General features: G+C 38.3%; 1 protein-coding gene across 5 annotated transcripts in view; it reads left to right on the top strand.

Annotated features, from left to right (window-relative positions):
* The window catches only part of Gpatch8 (G-patch domain containing 8), a 73704-nt gene that overhangs the window by 36394 nt on the left and 16311 nt on the right, over positions 1 to 20999 (top strand). For 3 of the 5 annotated variants that reach the window (XM_048367194.1, XM_048367196.1, XM_048367197.1), the window contains 4 exons: positions 2513 to 2557; positions 4623 to 4690; positions 5687 to 5773; positions 9247 to 9390. In XM_048367194.1, the coding sequence (XP_048223151.1) occupies positions 4664 to 4690; positions 5687 to 5773; positions 9247 to 9390 (258 nt within the window). In that variant the 5' untranslated portion in view covers positions 2513 to 2557; positions 4623 to 4663. The remainder of the gene's footprint in view (positions 1 to 2512; positions 2558 to 4622; positions 4691 to 5686; positions 5774 to 9246; positions 9391 to 20999) is intronic. The other 2 variants (XM_048367192.1, XM_048367195.1) reach the window with 1 other exon arrangement.

The following is a 20999-nucleotide window of genomic DNA, read 5'->3' as shown; positions in this document are numbered from 1 at the left end:
TTAAGAAGAGTGTTTTGTGTTTTGAAGTTACTTCTTTTGTGGTGAAATGAACCATAAGTGTTCATAATAATGTGATACTTTAAATGATATGTCACTTTAAACCAAGAAACAGAGAATCTGGGTTTAGTTCATTACTTAAGAAGTTGTCTTTTCTAGCGAATTCATATTGCAAAATATTTTATTGCTACTTTCTTTAAAAAAAAAAAAACAAAAGTACCTCATTGCTCCAAATTGATTATTAAGGTATTTATTTATTTAATTAATTTTGGTAGTACTGTGGTTTGAACTCAGGGCCTCACACTTGGCAGGAAGATGATCTTGCTACTGAGCCATACTTCCAGCCCTTTTTTGTTCTGTTGTCAAGACAGAGTCTCGTTTTCTTCCTGACACATGCTCATGCTTGGCCACATTCTACCCATTTTTGGCTTCCCATCATCGCAGATAAAATGCTTGCATTATCTTGTTTAAGCTCTCCATTGAAAAATGGTCTCTTGAATTTTTGTGCCCTAAGTAGCCTCAAATGTGATTCTCCCAATTTCAGCTTCCCAAGTAGTAAGGATTACAGGCATGAGCCACTGCCACCTGATATTCTAAGTAATATTTTAAAGTAATATTCTTTATGGTAGAATTTAGAATTTATCATTCATTGTAAACAAATTAAAAAAAACATGCTGCAGCCTCTTCATGTATGAATTGTGGCTTTTCCTTGTTATGTAGCCCCATGTTGTTGTTGTTTTTTTGCCCCACCAATTTTTAATTGTGATTATAAAGGTGATGTACAGAATGTAGCTCATTTAATAATGCTAAACAATTACTACTTGGTTCAGGCAGGATTGCCACCTTCAGATAGGTTTGAAAGCTAAATTTTTCTTTCTTTCTTTCTTTTTTGGGCCAGTCCTGGGCCTTTGACTCAGGGCCTGGGCACTGTCCCTGGCTTCTTTTTTGCTCAAGGCTAGCACTCTACCACATAAGCCACAGCGCCACTTCTGGCCATTTTCTGTATATGTGGTGCTGGTGAATCAAACATAAGGCTTCATGTATATGAGGAAAGCACTCTTGCCACTAAGCCATGTTCCCAGCCTTTTCATTTTTTTGTAAGCTAACTTTATTTAAATTTTTGGTTCTAGTTCTGGGGCTTGGTGTTTCCTTCAGCTTGGTACTCTACCAGTTGAGCCCCATATCCACTTCTACTTCTGGCTTTTTGCTGGCTAATTGAAGACAAGCGTCTCTTGGATTTGTCTGCCTAGGCTGGTTTTGAACTGGAGTCCTTAGATATCAGGTCCTCTGAGTAGCTAGGCTTACAGGCATGAGCCACCAGTATCTGGCTGAGAGTTAATTCTTTTTTTTTTTTTTTTTTTTGCCAGTCCTGGGGCTTGAACTCAGGTCTGAGCAATGTCCCTGAGCTTCTTTTTGCTTAAGGCTAGCACTCTCTACCACTTGAGCCACAGTGCCCCTTCCAGCTCTTTGTGTTTATGTGGTGCTGAGGAATCCACATTCCTAGCCCCTTGTGCATTAATTCTTAAAGTGGGGAACTTACTAATATGATAATTATTTTCTGTTTGTTCTTTTGCTTGGTGGTCCTGGGGCTTGAACTCAAGGCCTACATGATGTCCCTGAGCCTCAATGCTCAAGGCTAGTCCTCTACCACTTGAGCCACAGCACCACCTCTGGTTTTTCTGGGTGGTTTATTGGATATAAGAGTCTCACGGACTTCTCTGCCTGGGCTGGCTTCAAACTGCGATCCTCAGATCTCAGCCTCCTGAGTAGCTAAGATTACAGGGAAAAGCCAGTGGTGCCTGGCTGCGATAGTTCTTCTGTTGCCAGTTTTCCCCCTCTGGAGTTTTTCTGGAGCTCTCTTTTGAATATTAGCTTTGTTGTATGCAGAAAGTTAGATGTCCATGGGCCTGGATAATTTTCATTTAGTAGAAAGCAACTTAAAAGAAAGATCTGAGAAGAACAGCTTAATGAGTTTTATTTATTCATAACAAATCAAATGCACAGCATTCTTTAAGCACTGAATTTAAGGTTGTTGTCTAGATCTTTTAATTGTTAAATATTTTTAAAGAGATCTTTGAAACCATATTTCCCCCAAGCCCCCTATAGTTCTTTCATTGATTCAAATGTCCAGTTGATTCTATCCAGTCTTTAATGTGATTTCTTTAAAAAGTCCCATCTTGGGCCTTTTGAATACTAATTTACCAGAATGGATATTACATAATTCTAATATTCTGATAATCTAGGGGTAGTTCTCTCCCTTTAAATTGACACCACAACCCCTGCATTATTGGAGAGATTGGTCATGTTCTCAAGTAGCAGTAGAAAAATCTCACACCCTGGTCTGACCAGTATGAAAACAGCTGTTGCAGTACAAAATGTCCTTTCTATGTCCTCAGCTGAAATTGGGGGAGGGGCAAAGCCCAATTGGTTCTTTACACTATCCTGTCTGCCTGCTAGAAGGCCTGTTTCCCACCCTGATGGTTTCTGCCTAACAAATGGTGTTTCTTTTTTACAGCATTATGATCCTGGACTTGTTGTGGTGATGGTAAACTTAGCAGTGGTAATCTTTATTTTCAGACTGAATTACTCCTTTTGTCATCAGTGCACCAATATGTTAGGCTTACTTTCTCTGTTGTAGCCTTCATCCTTCTGCTTGGTCTTTTTCATTTTCCTTTCCTTTCCTTATGCAACTTGTCTGATCCTTGTTCATTAAAGGATAATGTTAAGAAGGGATGTATCTGTTCATGTTAAAACTGCCAAAAAATCAGTTAAATATTCTAATACTGTCAAAAACTTGATTTCCCCTCCCCAATGTAATGGGCACTAGCACTTGCTACTGCAATTTATAAGTAAATTAAAACAAACTTTGACTGCCTTAGAAGGCAAAAGTACTAATGCAGAGTTTATAAACAGGGGTTTACAGAGGTAATGAAATTGTGCCAAAACCTTCTTGATTCTTACAAAACAAATTCTCACAGATAAAAAAGATTCCAAAATAAAATTTTGATCTTTCTTTTCAATTCTTTCATTAGACTATTTGTTTTTTTGCCAGTAAATCCCTGATTGAGACGTTATGAAAGTGATATTGCACCTAGGAAGTCATTTTTATAACTTGTCTTTAATTTGGTCCTTTTGCTAAAGATTGCAGTCACTGCTTATTTATTATACCATTGGGCATAAAGTAGAAATGCATTATCAATTTGTTTTGCTAGCAGTCTTTGATAAGATCTAGAAAAAAGGCTATATTCTTAAAAGTTTTTTTTAACCCCCTTTTCTTTCTGGCCTACAATATTCTGTAATAAGGTTTTTGGATTTTTGGTTTTTTTAAAAATACAGTAATTCCTACCTCTCTTATCTGAAAGCAATAAGGGGGTATTGATGATTAAGTAAACTTTTGAATTTCTCAAGACAAATTAATCTCACAAAGTATAAAGCAACTGGATATAAGTGGTTGCTGGTCATTTTGAAAAGGGTTTTTTTTTCATTCAGGGATCATACAAATCAAAATCATGGTATTTATTATTTTTAAAATTTCAACATTGGGAAATGTCAACATGAGCTTTGTGCAAGTGGTCAAGCGCCTGCATAGCAAGCACAAGACCCTAAATTAAAACCCCAGAATCATCAAACAGAAAGCTTCCTCAGACTTGGGAATTAGCCTTGATAAAACTCAGTTTGTAGCCCAAAGGTATAATATATATGTGTGTATAACAACAACAACAAAAAACAATTGTTTACACCAGCCTGAGTGAAATGATGAGGGAAGTAAACATTGTGCTTTTTCACTAAAGGTGTACAGCAGATAAGGTAAGTCCTCTTTTCAGTGGGCTTACATCACAATGAACAGCGCAAGTTGTGATGTAAAACAGCTGTGGTAGTAAAGTGCTTGTCTGCCCCATTTTGCTTTGTTTGGCTGGTTATGAGTGGATAAAAATATATATTTATTTTAAAAATCTCCAGCATAGATCAACTAGTTTAAAGTCAATTTTCTTCGCAACTAGTCCTTTTCACAGCTTACCAATTACTACTGCCCATGTTAAATCCACTCTGTTAAATGGGACCTTGGCACCAAATTAAAACTATTATTTGTCCCTAAGGACAGCTAACTAGCTTTCTATTTACAAAGTTCATAAACCCATTAAATTTTGAAGCATCTTTTGAAAACAAATTTGACTTACTAATTTGTAATTATAATTTTCCTATATCATGTTTAAAAGTATACTTTGTAATCATGTCAGCTGAGATACTACCAGTTTTAAGTGTTTGAGGGCGGGAGATTATTAGTGGGCAGACTGAAGTAATTTGTGGTGGGAAGTTATTTGACTATCTTCTTAAAAGAAACTTCTAAAATTTTTAATTTCATACTTCCTGGTGCCGTTGCTTAGAATGCATATTATTATTTAATTTTGTGAAGTTCTCCAACTGGAAGGTCAAAGTGGCTAGCTGGGTTTAACCTAGGAAAGAAAGGGTTGGATGTAAGCTGTGAGAATGGCTTGTGTTTGGTTCACTGTAGCTTTCTGGTCTCTGCACTCCAAGGCAAGATCTCTAACCACCCAAACCTAATGTGTAAAGTGAGTTGTTGGCTTAGCTTTGTGTCTTACCTTGATTCTGTGTTCCTATTACAGGGAGAACAGATCCCATTCCAATCGTTGTCAAGTATGATGTCATGGGCATGGGTCGCATGGAAATGGAGGTAAATGGATCTTAGTAACTCATTTTATGGAATATTTAAAAATTATATTAACTTGAAATCCAGATGTCAGTGTAAGAATACATTTATGAGAGGATTTAATTTTGGTATTTTGGGACAGTTAAAAATACATTTTCCAACAACAAAATAAACCCATCAGATGCTGTTTGAAATGAAGAGAAGGAATGAAGTATGTAGTGGAAGTGGTGAATTAGTTCAAAATGCACTATGCATATATATGGAAATATAATGAAACCCCCATGTACTACAAATGTGTGCTAATTCTATACAAACATATACTACATTTTCATTTACTGCTGCTTTTGAGCCATATAGGATTTAAATAATGGCCCTGTTTTGAATGACACAAACTCAAATAGTTTGCCTAGGGTGGGTTATACAGTAAAGCAGGCATTGTTGTTCAATGCTTAAAATACTTGATGTGGTCGGAGCTTTGCTCATGTTAAGTTGTGTATAGCATCATCTCTAATACCTGCTTTTTATCACCAATAATACTTTATCCATTTATTCTTTTTTTTGGCCAGTCCTGGGCCTTGGACTCAGGGCCTGAGCACTGTCCCTGGCTTCTTCCCGCTCAAGGCTAGCACTCTGCCACTTGAGCCACAGCGCCGCTTCTGGCCGTTTTCTGTATATGTGGTACTGGGGAATCGAACCTAGGGCCTCGTGTATCCGAGGCAGGCACTCTTGCCACTAGGCTATATCCCCAGCCCTATCCATTTATTCTTAATTCTTGGCATTGAACCTTCAACTGAAGTCTATTATCAACAGGTGTGTCTTTTGGCAACCATCAGCAGGGAAAGATTAGGAACTATTTTATTTGCTGTTTTCTTTCTGACATGAAGATAAAAGCAAGAAGTAGCTGAGCAAAACCTATAAGTTTTTTTGTTTTCAAATACTATTGCATTTGTGCAAATGACTTTTACTTTGCTAATCTTGAGTACTTTCGGAAATAAACTAAATATATCTGTTTTTATCAAGCTTGATTATGCTGAAGATGCTACCGAACGACGCCGTGTCCTAGAAGTAGAAAAAGAAGATACAGAAGAGTTGAGACAAAAGTACAAGGTACTTAAACTCATTCTCCTGTGGAGGATTTGCACATTGAAAAGGAGATACTCATTTTTTTGGTGGAAAGGATCTCTTAATACCATACCATTGGTTTAACTTTGATGTTTAATAATAGTAGATCTCATCTAAGGTTTTTAGTTACTTATTGCATTTGTAAAAACAAAATAAGGTAATAATACCTATTTCATAAATATGTTGAAAAGATTATATTAACATTTGAAAATACAGTCTGGTACACAGGTAGCTGAGTAATGTAGCAGTTAAAAAAATGGTAGAGAGTCCTTAGAGGCCTTCCTCTCTTCTCCTCAATAGAAGTGGTATTTAAAATAACAAATTGACAGCTTTCTTTTGCATTGCTAACTTGCCTGTCCACAAACGAATATAACATGCCCCACTTCCCATTTCCCTGCAGGACTAGTAGAAAAAAATTAACAGGCTGGGAATATGGCTTAGTGTTAGAGTACTTAGTGGTAGAGTGGTAGAGTACTTGCCTAGCACTCATGAAGCCCTGGGTTCAGTTCCTCAATACCACATAAACAGAAAAGGCTGGAAGTGGCAATGTGACTCAAGTGGTAGAGAGTTAGCCTTGAGCAAAAGAACTCAGGGACAGTACCCAGGCTCCAAGTTCAATCCCCAGGACTGGCAACTAATAAATAAATAAATAACACCATCCTTGAGCAGAGAGGATGTTAACAGAGCTGTTTTTTCTTTTTCTTTTTTTTGGGGGGGGGGGCCTTTTCTGACTATATTTTTTCTTCAGTTTCAGACAGCTTTAAAACCTTAACTTCAGTAATTCAATCATTTAATTTCCACAGGAAAGGAGCCGCATTTTTACCTACCAAAGCATTTTGTTCCCCTTCCCTTTCCTTTTAATCCTTTTATTATACCTATTCATCAAAAGTCTATCCTCAGTCAGTACAAAATGATGTATTTGCAGTCATTTTTAAATTCTTTGTTTCAACTTTACTGTGTGGGCCTTCAGAACTGAGATGTAATTCTTGTTTTTTTTGTGCCAATCCTAGGGCTTGAACTCAGGGCCTGGGTGCTGTCCCTGAGCTTCTTTTTCTGGCTTTTTCTGAGTAGTTTATTGGAGATACGAGTCTCACAGGGACTTTTCTGCATGCTGGCTTCAAACCATGATCCTCAGATCTCCTGAGTTGCTAGAATTACAGGCATGAGCCACTAGCACCAGGCTCACCCCTCCCTTTCTTTTTTTTTTTGGCCAGTCCTGGGCCTTGGACTCAGGGCCTGAGCACTGTCCCTGGCTTCCTTTTTTGCTCAAGGCTAGCACTCTGCCACTTGAGCCACAGCGCCACTTCTGGACGTTTTCTGTATATGTGGTGCTGGGGAATCGAACCCAGGGCCTCATGTATACGAAGCAAGCTCTCTCGCCACTAGGCCATATCCCCAGCCCCGACCCCTCCCTTTCTTAACTAGGACCTTCCACTTGCCTGTATTATCATTTTCTCTTTATTTTTTATTTTTCTGTAATAAGTAAACTTGAACACTTTTTTGTGGTACAGGGGTTTGATCTTTTTGTTGTTGTTGTTTTGGTTTGTTTGCAAGTCCTGGAGCTTGAACTCAGGTCCTGAGCACTGTCCCTGGCTTCTTTTTGCTCAAGGCTAGCACTCTACCACATGAGCCACAGCGCCACTTCCGGCCTTTTCTATATATGTGGTGCTGTGGAATTGAACCCAGACTTTATGTACATGAGGCAAGCACTCTACCACTAGGCCATATTCCCAGCCCAGGGGTTTGATCTTAGGGCCTTGTGCTCAACTCTTGCTCAAATGGTGCTGTACCACTTAAACTACACCAGCTGAACATTTTTTGAGGGAGGGAAGCAACATAAAACATTAAATTTCATTGATCCTATAGATAACTTTTTTTTTTCTTTTTTGGGGGTGTTGCTGGTGTCAGGGCCTTACCATGTACTTCAGGCTGGCCTCAAACTTACAGTCTTTCTATTTGATTTCCCAGATATTGGAATTAGAAGTGCCTTCAGCTCTGTTCTTTTAATTTAATTCAAAAATTTTAATTTATTATGCCACTCCTAGGGTTTGAACTCAGGTCTGGGTACTGTCACTGAGCTTCTTTTGCTCAAGACTAGTAGTACTCTACCCTGTGAGACGCAGTGCTACTTCCAGGTTTTTCTGAGTGGTTTATTGAAGATAAAAGTGTCCTGGACTTTCCTTCCTTTCTTCCTTTCTTGTGAATAGCTGTGATTATAGGTATGAGCCACTGATACCCGACTTGCTGCTTGAGTTTTTGATGTCCTGTTTAAGAATTTGTTGTTTATTCCAAGGAGATTTGTACCCATTTTCTCCTTTATAGCTTAGTTCTTAGTTTTAGAACTTTGATTCATTTTGAGTTAGTCTTTATGTTATTAGATTCTTTTACATGTTGCTTTCTGGTTACCCCAGCACCATTTGTTAAAAATGCTATTAAAATAACTCATCATCACAAAGATGTCAAGACTATCCACTGAGATTCTGACCATTATTACAGTGGATTTGTAAATTAGTTTGGGAAATATTTTTGTCTTAATGTTAAATCTCAGAGTCCATGAGCTTCAGATGTTTTACTGCTCACTTGGATCTTTAATTTTATTCATTAATGTTTTGCTGTTTTCAGAGTTTTATCTTCTATGTTTTTCTGTGTGTTAATAGGAATGTTTATATTAATCTTTTTTTCCAATTGCTCATTGTTAGTATAGCAAAAATACAACTGGCTGGGCAGCAGTTGATCTTGTTAGCTCATTGTTAGTATATCAAAAATATAACTTGCTGGGCACCAGTAATCTTAGCTACTCAGTAGGCTGAGATCTGAGGATCATGGTTGGATCATGGTTTGAAGCAGGATGTGGCTCAAGTGGTGGTAGAGCACTACCCTTGAGTGAAAAAAAAAAAAAAAAAAAAAAGCAGCTCAGGGGCAGTGCCCATGCCTGAATTCAGGCCCTGGACTGATTTTTGTGTATTCCCCTTCTCAGTTTTTGTGGCATTTTTTTCTCCTCCCTTTCCTTCTTGGGGTTATATTTTTCTTTTTATGGTTCCAGCAGTGCAATAAATACTGTATTTTATATTGATTTTTTTTTGGGGGGGGGCCAGTCATGGGGCTTGAACTCAGGGCCTGGGCACTGTCCCTTTTTTGCTTCTTTTTTGCTCAAGGCTAGCACTCTACCACTTGAGCCACAGTGCCACTTCTGGCCTTTTCTATATGTCTGGTGCTGGGGAATGTACCAGGCAAGCACTCTTCCCACTAGGCCATATTCCCAGCTCCTTAGCTAAGCTTTTTGCTGGTTAAAATTTTGGAGATGTTATCTTGCAGACTTTTCTTCCTGTGCTGGTTTTGAATAATCCTCCAGACTCAGCTTGTTGAGTAGCTAGAATTATAGGCATAAGCTACCTGTACCCTAGCTACAAAAATTAGATTTTAAAATGTTTGTTCATTTTATTTTATGATTCTTACAGGATTATGTTGATAAAGAAAAGGCAATTGCCAAAGCCTTGGAAGACCTAAGAGCCAACTTCTACTGTGAACTCTGTGATAAACAGTACCAGAAGCATCAGGAATTTGATAATCACATCAACTCCTATGATCATGCACACAAGCAGGTGAGGATTAATTACTTGCTAAGAAAGAAAAATGTAGTTTAGCTCTTGTCACAACTGTTGAATTTTATAAGTATATCAAAAATGTGACTGGCTTGTGTGTGTCTGCTGGTCTTTAAGGTTTCTCACTTGATTTTTTTTTCATGATAAACTCCATGGTAAAGCTCCTCTGACATTTCTTCTTCTTGCCACTTTCCCAGTATTTCTATAGAAAGGATTGCGAGTTACATAAACCTTATATAATATTTGTGGTTCTGAACAATTTCTGAATTTAGTTTGGTAATTTGTGGACTGCCAGGAGCTTTGTTTTTATTTCTCTTTTTCCGGATATGTTAAACGATTATTCTAGACTATTGTCTTTTTGAACCCTCAGTGTAACAGTTCTTGGCTGCAGTTTTGTTGATCAGTAAGTCATTTTGCTACTCAGTATACCTTGGAAGGTAGATAAATTGTGAGAACAAAATAAAATGCTATCTTAACTAACAAAAAACTCTAATGTTGCATATTGAAGAACTGAGACATGGATTGCACTTTTTCTTTTTGTTGGAGAAGACACTTGTATGCAACTAGTTCATAACATTGATTGTCCAGAGTGACTTTAGAAGAGGGAAACAAATACTTAGGGGGAAACAAATACTTAGGGGTAAATAGGACAATTTTGGCATGTTAAAGAATTCCTAGGCTAGATTCCATGGCTCCTATCTTTTACGAGGCAAGTACTTTAACACTAGGCCATATTCCCTCCTATCTTTTAATTTCTGCTAATTAGGAGGAAGAAATTGAGAGGATCACAACTCAAATGCTAGCATAGGCAAAAAGTTAGTGAGACTCCATCTAAGACAAGTATGATAGTCTGCCTCTGTAATTCCAGCTTCATGGCAGTCCATGGGTAGTAAATCTCAGTCTACAGTCTTCCCAAAGTGAAAACATAAAACACTATCTGAAAAAAATGACTAAAGCCAGGCCCCAGTGACTGACACCTGTAAACCTAGCTCCTCAGAAGGCCGAGATCTAAGGGTAACTGTTTCAAGCCACCCCAGAGGAAAATCCAAGAGATCTTTATCTCCAGTTAACCACCAAAAAGCTGGAAAACTCAAAAGACATTGCCCAGGCCTATAAGCCCCAGGGTGGGGGGAGGGGGCAGGCGGGAAGGACTCAGGTGATAGGTAGAATGTCTGCCTAGCAAGACTGAGGCCCTGAGTTCAAATGTCTGATGCCACAAAACAGTCAATCAATCAGTAAATAAATAAAAGGATTTTAAGCTTTGATCTTGGATGACTTTAACACGACTTGCTTATTAGTCTTTGTGGGGTGTAGTAGGTTGTATTGCTCAAACTTCTCTGTTGACCTGGACCTGTTGAACCTGGTGGCATCTTGTTCCTAAAGCTTTATTTTCCACCTTATCTTTATATGAAGATAGGATAACATCTCTTTGCAACAATACTTTCCACATTTAACCACACATAACCGAGTTAAATTCTTCTGCTGATAGTTACAAATTCAAGACAGCTTTTTAACTTCTTACATACCTTTGAAAATTGTTTTAATGTTTCATACCCTGCTTGATTCAAATAAGAAATTTTAAAAGCATATAGATGGGCGAGATACATTATTTGTTACTCCTTCAAAGAATCATTTTTGTTTTCAGTTGGGTACCAGTGGCTCATGCTAATCAGGAGGCTGAGATCTGAGGATCTGGCTTGAAGCCAGCCTAAGCAGACAAATCTGAGCAACTCTTATCCAACCAATCAGCAGTAAGTTGGAAGTAGAGGCATGATTCAAATGGCAGAGTGCTAACCATGAATGCAAAAGCTGAGTGAGAACATGAAGCTCTTGAGTTTAAGCTGAACCCTATACTGGCACCAAAAGACTCATCTTTCCTCCAGGAGTGGCTCAAGCTGAGGTCTTAGCTGACTTGGAAGGTAGAAGTCTGGGTTTCACAAGGTTTAAGGCAAATCCAGACATAAAAAGTTCTTGAGACCCCATCACAGCCAATGGCTGGGTACCGTGGCACGCACTCTTCTGTCACCCTAGTGACAAAGGAAAGCACAAATAGAAGGGTTGAAGCCTAGGCATAAGAACTCAGCCCCCAAATAAATAATGCTCAAAGGAGCCTGTGCAACACCATTGCAAGTGCAACACCATTCAAACTACAATAGTGCCACCCCCCCAAAAAAACCCACAAATTAGCTTTTAGAAAAGAAAAATATTACAGTGAGTACTGTTTATTTCAGATAACTTTTCTACCTTTAAATTTTTTCCAGGTTTCCAGTTCAGTTTTGGGGTGTTTTTTGTTTTTTTATTTTTTTGGGGGGGGGGTGGGGGTTTGTGAGGCTTGACCTCAGGGCCTAGATGCCAGGCCTGAGCTTTGTCACTCAAGAATAGTGCTCTACCACTTTGATCCACAGCACACCAGATCCACAGCACACCACTTCCGGGTTTTCTGGGGGTTAATTGGAAATAAGAGTCTCTCAGACTTTCCAGCCCTGGGGTGACTTTGAACCACAATCCTCAGATTTCAGCTTCCTCCTGAGTAGCTAGAATTATAGGTGTGAGCCACCAGCACCTTACAAGTTTTTCTTTTTTAAATGGAATTAAAGTATCTAAATATTTACTCATCCTTTTAGGCTCTTGAGAATTATGTGTTTATGGAGCTAAGCATAATGGCCTGTATTTGTAATTGCAGCACTTGGAAAACCTAGCCAGGAGGATTCAAAGTTCAAGACCAGCCTGGATTACATAAACAGATTCATAGCCCACCCAGGTTACTAGTGAGACCTTGTCTCAAAAGTCCAGAAAAGGGGACAGGAAAAATGATAGAAGGGGTGCAGTTGACTGGAATACAGAATAAACTATAGACATATAACTAATATAAACTAATAGGGGGGAACATTTTTTAAAAAACGGACAAAAACAAGTGTCTGTGAACACATCAAAAAGAAAACAGAGTGATGATATTGTACTCATAAAGTGACACATTGAAAAAAATTTTTTTTAATTTAAAAAGCCATCTCGGGACTGAGAATGTGGCTTAGTGGTAGAGTGCTTGCCTAGCATGCATGAAGCCCTGTGTTCCATTTCTCAGTACTACATAAACAGAAAAGGCCAGAAGTAGCACTGTGTCTCAGTGGTAGGGTGTTAGCCTTGAGCAAAAAGAAGCCAGGGAAAGTGTTCAGGCCCTGAGTTCAAGCTCCAGAATTGGCAAATAAACAAATATTCCATCTCATGCCAATTGCTCAAGCCTATAATCCTAGCTTCTCAGAAGGCTGAGATCTGAAGATCATGGTTTGAAGCCAGCCTAGGCAGGAAAGTCTGTGAGACTCTTTATCTCCACCAAAATAGTGGGAAATGAAGCTGTGGCTCGTCATAGAGTACTATCCTTGGGCACAAAAGCTCAATCAGTCTCTTAAACTAGAGATTTCTGCTAGAAAAGTAAACCAAGTAAAATGTAATTCAAACTTGAGTAGTATGGGAAGTAGGAAATTTTAAGGGGAAAAATTATATCAAAGTAAAAAATCTGAACAGCATTTCAGACCTAATAATTCATATTGACTTTATATGATACTGTTTTAGTGATACCGCTCTCAACCTGCTTATAGTAGAAATGTTGTCACTTTTGTTTCATTGTATGTGACATGTTTATACTTCTACATAGCTTGTGTTGACCCAGAATTCTTACCTTAGAGAGACTTTTCCCTCTGGGGAGACTTGGCAATCATTATCAGGAGACATTTTTGGTTGTTAACCAAAGTCAAGGTCAAGGATGCTGCTAAACATCCTACAATGTGCAAGAAATCCTCTCAAAAGGAAATTCTTGGCCCCAAATGACAAATAGTACATAGTGCTGAGGTTGAAAATCCCTATACTATTAGAATTACTGAAAACCTTTAAATGTGTATGGTGTTGTTGTGATACCATATGGCCGTTGCTTAGTACAGACAAATGAATTATTTTACTTCACTAACTACAAACATTTGTGAAGTACTTATATATGTGTTCCAGTATATTCACTTATTTTTTATTATTTAAATTAAAATACAAAAATAAGAATTTAGTATGGACTATGTGTGTGATCATTGGTCTGGGAAAAATCTTTTAACTCATGAATGAGTTTCTTCCGCTTAATGTCAAGTTTAAAAGAGAGCAGATGTAAAGCTTATTCCTCAGTTTCCTTATCTATAAGATAGAAATTTACTTACAGTTGTTGTGAGAAGTGATTGGGTTTTGTATTAAAAATACCTAAAAGAATGCCTGGGACATCAGAGATGATTAAGAAATGATGACTTACAAGCTCAAGCATATAATCTTAGCTTCTCTAGAGGCTGATATCTGAGGATCATGTTTCACTTAGCCAGCAAAACCCAGAAGTGAAGACATGGTTCAAGTGGTAGAGCCCCAAATGTAATCTTAAATGTCAAGTGAAAATACCAAGCAAGTGTGTGAGACTCTGAATTCAAGCCTCAGTACCAGAAAAAAAAAAAACAACAGATGTAGCATGTCTTTTGTTCTTATAGATTGAAAAGTAAGCCTTTGTACTTTTCCTGTTTGTCTTTGTAAGTGTTAGAATCTCAAATCAGCATGTTACACGTCAACCAAAATAAAAGTGCTAACCTTTGTAGTTTTAACTCTTCTCTGTATTTAGGGTTATATTTTGGTTATTTGGCAGGATGGGGGTTTGCTTGCTAGGCAGGTGCTTTACCACTTGAGCCATGTCTCCTTGCCTACACTTAGAATTTCTAAAGAACTTTTAGTTGACCTTGGTACAACATAGCTAAATATCCCCTAAGAGGAGATAGAGTATGTTTTTTTATTCCTCTTCAATGGACATGAACTTACCATACAAATGGGCCTACCATTTTTCCACATTCATGCTCTAAAATCATAAAGACACCCCGTCTTGTCTTCCAGGAAGGCACACAGGATTATTATGAATCTGAGACAATAGGTAAGTACTTTACTCTGTGTTAGTAATCCCTAGTTTGCATCTTTCATCAAGTTCTCACCATTAAAATTTTTCAGAAAAACAATTTGTTGATAGTAAACTACTAGAGTTCACAGGATCTTAAGCATACACTTACCTAAATTAAGGATAGATTTTTTTCCCAAAAAAAGAAGCTGTGGAAGTGGTAAAGCACTAGCCTTGAGCTGAAGAGCTCAGGGACAGTACCCAGGCCCAGAGTTCAAGCCCCACGACTGACCCCCCCCCCCATTCACCTTCTCAAAAAAGAAGCTGTGTGGTAATTCTTAGTATATAATGATTTTTTTTTTCTGTAGATGGGGAGGGGTTTTCCATGCCTTTCCCTATTTACTAGTTTTTCTCCAGTTTTGTAAGATTTTGTGAAAACTTTACTACAAAAAGTTAATAATACCAGGTCGAGTACAAGTGGCTCACACCTATAATCCTAGCTACTCAGGAACCTGAGATCTGAGGATCGCTATTCGAATTTCATGTGACTCTGTCTCCAGTTAATCACCAAAAAGCCAGAAGTGGAACTGTGGTTCATGTGGTAGAGCACTATCCATGAACAAAAAAAGCTCAGGGACAATATGCAGGCCCTGAGTTCAAGCTCAAGGACCAGCACTCACACACACAACACACACGTTTAAATCTCCCAAAAGTAAAAACTAACTTGACATTTTTACTCTTCAGTAACTTAATTCTAGTTTTAAAGTGATCAGTTTTATTTTATTTTGAAATCTCCAAAAGATAAGCCATTCCTCAGTAAATAATACAAATCAATTATTTGATTTTTATATGTTGTGAGGTTTCTGAGTGCTCTGTAAACACTAATACTAATCATCTACTTTTGTTGACTTAATTTTAAGCTACACTTAAATTTGAAAACTAGTTTTTGTTTTTGTTTTTTTTTTTTTGTTTGTTTTTTTTTTTGGCCAGTCCTGGGCCTTGGACTCAGGGCCTGAACACTGTCCCTGGCTTCTTCCCGCTCAAGGCTAGCACTCTGCCACTTGAGCCACAGCGCCACTTCTGGCCGTTTTCTGTATATGTGGTGCTGGGGAATCGAACCTAGGGCCTCGTGTATCCGAGGCAGGCACTCTTGCCACTAGGCTATATCCCCAGCCTGAAAACTAGTTTTTGTTGGGTGTGTGTGTGTGTGTGTGTGTGTGTGTGTGTGTGTGTGTGTGTGTGTGTGTGTGTGTGTGTGTGTGTGTGTGTGTGTGTGTGTGTGTGTGTGTGTGTGTGTGTGTGTGTGTGTGTGTGTGTGTGTGTGTGTGTGTGTGTCGTCTCATCATTTCGCTTTAACTTGGCTTTATTTGCTCGGGGCTAGTGCTTGCCACTTCAGCCATACATCCACTTCTGGCTTTTTGGTGGTTAATTGGAAATTATTATCGCTTAGACAGTCTGCTCTGGCTGGCTTCACACCTCAGTCCTCAGATCTCAGCCTCTTACTGAGTAGCTAGGATTACAGGCATGAACCACCGGCAACTGACTAAAGCTAAAGTTTATCTCCAATATCTAAAAATGTTCATCTGCTAATGGACATCTTCTTTAACTTTCATAGAGAGCTTTAAAATTCAAACTTCAAACAATATTGTCATTGTTATGTGGCAGTACTGGGGACTAGACCTATAGCTTCACAATTTCTAGGCAAGCTCTCAGGCTATGCTCCCAATCCTTTTGCTTTTATTTTGATTATTTAATAAAATAGTAATAATGATGATAATAATAGTCAATGCCTTAACAGTTTTGACCCACTCAAGATTCTTCCAATCTTTATCTTGTGTTTATGCTACTAAGGATTCTTCTAATTATGAGCCAGAGATCACAGGTTGTCTTAGCAGATGTATTTAGTCTGGTCTTCATGGTGTTAACTATTCTACTTTTAATTTTCATTTGGTCCAAACTTGTTAAAAATGAAAGCTGAGCACAGTGGTGCACACATGTAATTTCAGATACTCTGGAGATCAAGGGAGAATTATTTGAGAGACCATGATTTTAAGGCCAGCCTTGACAACATGTTGAGAATCCATGTCTTTTATTTGTTATTGTTACAGTTTTTTATTTTTCTTTTGTTATTGTTCTTGATTTTTGTTTTGTATTTTTTGTTGTTGATATTTTTTGTTGCTGTCTAGCAAGACCTTGTAGCACACATTAGCCTTGAATTCTCAGTCTTCCTACCTCAGCCTCCCAACTGCTGAAATGATAAGCGTGCCTGTCTCTATAGAAAAAAGAAGAGCAGATTGAATTTTACATAATTCAGCTTTGACTTACCTTTAAAAATTAATATCTAGTGACACTGGGCCTACATTTCAGTATAACCCCTTGAATAGAGCTGAGTCCTTGTTAGCTCCTTACTTTCTCTGTATTCAGTTGTAGTTTCGACTTCATTTCTGCATCTCTTTTCTCTTAACAGCTGTGTGATTTAATGTTACCTGTCTTCTCAAAATACTTGAGCTTGTTTGTGACCCAGGGCTATTCCTTTCCTTCTCCTCTCACAAGTTTCTGTGAAGTTCTGATTAACATTGGGAAAGTATAAAGTTGAAGACTGCCTCCTTAACAACTTACTTAGAATTTCAGTACACTAATCCACTTGGCAAAATCTGGTACTATAAAGCAGTTTCTTAAATTTGCTCTAGTCTCCCTCTTTTTTCTGCAAACATAACCTTAATATGAAAACTTTTTTGCTTTCTTTTTTTTCTTTAACATAAGCGATCACAAGACTGATCTTACTTGGTAACAAATAGCAGATGATAAAAGTAGTAGTTTGGGGCTGGAGATGTGGCTTAGTGGTAGAGTGCTTGCCTAGCATGCATGAAGCCCTGGGTTCCATTCCTAAGTACCACATAAACAGAAAAGGATGGAAGTGGCACTGCGACTCTAGTGGTAGAGTGCTAGCCTTGAGCAAAGAAGCTCAGGGGCAGTGTCCAGGCCCCTGAGTTCAAGCCCCAGGACTGCCCCCCCAAAAAAGTAGTAATTTTCCCAGTTGAGATTTTTAAAATTACTTTATTATTTATTTATTGTCAAAGTGATGTACAGAGGGGTTACAGTTTCATACTTAAGGCAGTGAGGACATTTCTTATCAAACTTGTTACCTCCTCTCTCATTTTTCTCCATTGCCTTCCCCCCTCCCCAGTCCCTTTCCCCCTTTGGGTTTTTGGGTTGTTGGTTGTTGTTTTTTTTTTTTTTTTTGCCAGTTTTGGGGCTTGAACTCAGGACCTGGGCACTGTCCCTGAGCTTCTTTTGTTCAAAGTTAGTACTCTACCATTGAGCCACAGTGCCACTTATAGCTTTTTCCATTTATATAGTTCTGAGGAATTGAACCCAGGGCTTTATGTATGCTAGGCAAGCACTCTGCCAGTAAGCTGCATTTCCAACCCTTCCTAACCTTTTAATATAAAAAAATTCACTAATTTATTAAAATGTGAAATAGTGACAGTCACAAGATATGAAAAGTTGTGATTAGGGGAGTCCCATGAAGTGCACTACATGGTGAGCATGCGTCCACTCACACACAGTTCTGGTGTGAGAACATCAACTAATGCTCACAAGCATGTAAACCCATGTTCCCAGGAAGTGCCATCACTGTGTGTTCTTTGTTCTACCAACTACAAACCAACATCTGCCCCAGATATTCAGTAACAAAAGTACACATGTTGCCAGAATATTGAGGCTGTCTTCTTACAATGTACCAGCACAAATAAACCCAGAAAATTCAAGGCTGCATACATTAAAGTTGTCATTCATAGGGGTTGCCAACAGTGCCACATCTTTTTTCTCTAGCCAATGTGCTCCTTGTTTCTAGAGGCCTTGATCATCAACAGCTATATTATCCCCTTCAGTCAGAATGATATATTTATTGCTTTTTATGAATCTTCACAACTTGATGAACTATGAACTATGAGGAGCTCTCTTCTATTCCAGAACCAGCAAGTTCCCCCCACCCATATGGGAGTTTTCATTTGGTTCGTTAGAAAAAGATCTCTATGAAATGCATGTACATGCTACCACCAAGTACTAGTACAGCTGGGCCACCCCCCGCTCTTACCCTTCACCCCTTCCAGAGCCTTAGTGTGAAGAAGACAATCATTCCCAGATTTTGGACTTGGTAATATAGCTAGCTGCCTCTACTTCATCCACTGAACATCATTTAGACAGTCTAGAGACCTGCAAGCAAGACACTGACAGGAAAGGGAGTGACCCTTGATTATTTGTAAGTTAGAGTCCCCATGATTTTGCCTTGTCCAGACTCAAACTTACGATCCTCTTGTCTCCACCTCCTAAGTAGCTGGGATTACAGGCATGTACTACCAAACCCAACTTTAGTTTCCTGAGCTTGAAATAACTAAAGCAGATGAACTCAAAGCAAGTGGCCACTAAATTTTACAGAACAGATTTTTTGTTGTTGTTGTTGCAGTACTGGGGCTTGAACTTGAAAACTGGGTACAAACATGTCCCTTAGCTTTTTTGCTTTTTTGTTCTACTACTTGAGCTTCCGCTCCACTTCTGGCTTTTTGGTGGCTAATTAGAGATAAGAGTGTCATAGATTTTCCTGCTCAGGCTGGCTTGAAATCTTGATCCTTGTATCTCAGCCCTGTGAGTAGATAGGATTTCAGGCATGAGTCACCAGCACTCAGGTTAAAAGTGTGTGTGTGTGTGTGTGTGTGTGTGTGTGTGTGTGTGTGTGTGTGTGTATATACACGTGTATGTACATGCATGCATGCGCATGCGTGCACGTATGCTGGTTCTAAGTACTTTGACTAAGGGCCTAGATGCTGTCCTTGAGATTTTTTTGCTCAAGGCTAGTGCTCTACCACTTCAGCCACAGCTCTATTTCAGGCTTTTGGGGAGTTAATTGGATATAAGAATCTTAAGGACTTTTCCTGCCCAGGTAGGCTTTGAATCATTATCTTCAGATCTCAGCCTCCTGGGTAGCTAGGATTATAAGTATGTGCTATTGGTGCTTGGCTTATAGCTTATTTTAATAAGCTGTAGCAGAAATGAAACTTCAAATATAGTAGTACTTTCTGTTATTGGTACAGTAACTATTGGAACTATTTTGCTTAATAGAGAATTAAATCATTTAATTGTTCTGTAAAACTTGACTGTCTATTGGGCTTTATTGGCTGCTAAGCCATATGTGTTCATCCCGGTCTTGTCTTGGGAAGAGCTGCTTAGATCTAGCAGTCACAACGTATACCTTGGGAAAAATCTGTGTCTATGTAGAGGAGCTGTCTGTTTTTACAGGTAGTGTTAATTTTAAATAGACCATTCAGGAGACTGTTGCAGGAATTCTCATATGTAGTTCTAATTGTTGTTTTTTTTTTCAATTCAGCACACAATTCTAACAAAAATTATTTTACTCTATTCACATTCTTCCATTTTAGCTCGTTCCTTTCCCTAAACTTAAATTATCACAATGATGTACTACAGAGATTCTAAGATTAGGCTCTGTGTTCTATTTTTGTCTGAAAGGATAAAGCAGCCTAAATAAAAGTTTGTGGATGATTGCGCTAAAATCCCCTAAACTGGACACTTTAAATGGTTAAGTTATGGTCTAAAATTATCTCAGTTATCTTAACAGCTTATTCATGTTAAATTTCCATGGTAATAGAAATGAAGATATATGCATATATGTACACTTATATACATATGTGTATATTAGGACATTTAAAAACATATATGAAAATTCCTTAATGTAGGCACATTTGTTTTTCTAAATACCATACTTCTAAGATTTTCCACTGAATTCCTCAACATAGCAAAACAAATATTACACAGTAATTTTGTGACAAACTTACTTGATGTCTACCTAATGACATTAATAGTCTATGTTGCAAAGTAATTGATAATAATTGGTAAGTATTATCATGAATGACTACAGTTAACATGACTGTTACCATAAAGGATTTATATTTTTCTTCTTTCTCATTGTTTCACGGTAATCTGCATTAGCATTTTCTTATACTTAGGTACTCTTACGTAAAATGAGTTTTCATCCCTTACAGATAGATATTACTAAAGGATTTCATCTTTTGTTTACTTAGATTCCTTCACTATTATAATCTTGACTCCTGTACTTTTCTCTAACCAAGTGGTGATGGCGTAAGGTGATCTTATCCATTAGCATTAGACCTGGTGCTTAAATCAGATGTTCAAGCTACAGCTACAGTGTGATTACTTCAGAATGGGAGAGAAAATGAGAACATGTTGTTACGTTATAAAAGGAAGCAAAAACCGGTAGGCTGCTGGATGCCAGTGGCTCACATCTGTAATCCTAGCTACTCAGGAGGCTGAGATCTCAGGAGAGAGGTTTGAAGCCATCCTGGGCAAGAAAGTCTATGAGACGCTTAATCTCTAACCACCAAAAGAAAGAAAGGCCAGAAGTGGAGTTGTGGCCAAGTAGTTGAGCACCAGCCTTGAGCATAAAAGCTCTGGGAGAGCATGCACGCCTTGAGCTCAAACCCCAGGACAGGCACAAAAGAAATAAGCAGCTGAACTGAAGAAGCCATGGATTTGGGGTATGTAGGATTGTTTTTTGTTTTGTTTTGTGTTTTTTTTTTTTTTTTTTTTTTTTTGTTGCCAGTCCTGGTCCTTGGACTCAGGGCCTGAGTACTGTCCCAGGCTTCTTTTTTATTTTTTTTGCTCAAGGCTA

This window comes from Perognathus longimembris, chromosome 17, assembly GCF_023159225.1.
Source record: "Perognathus longimembris pacificus isolate PPM17 chromosome 17, ASM2315922v1, whole genome shotgun sequence".
In the NCBI taxonomy this organism is placed as follows: Eukaryota; Metazoa; Chordata; class Mammalia; order Rodentia; family Heteromyidae; genus Perognathus; species Perognathus longimembris.
This window is presented reverse-complemented; position numbering and strand designations above follow the sequence as displayed.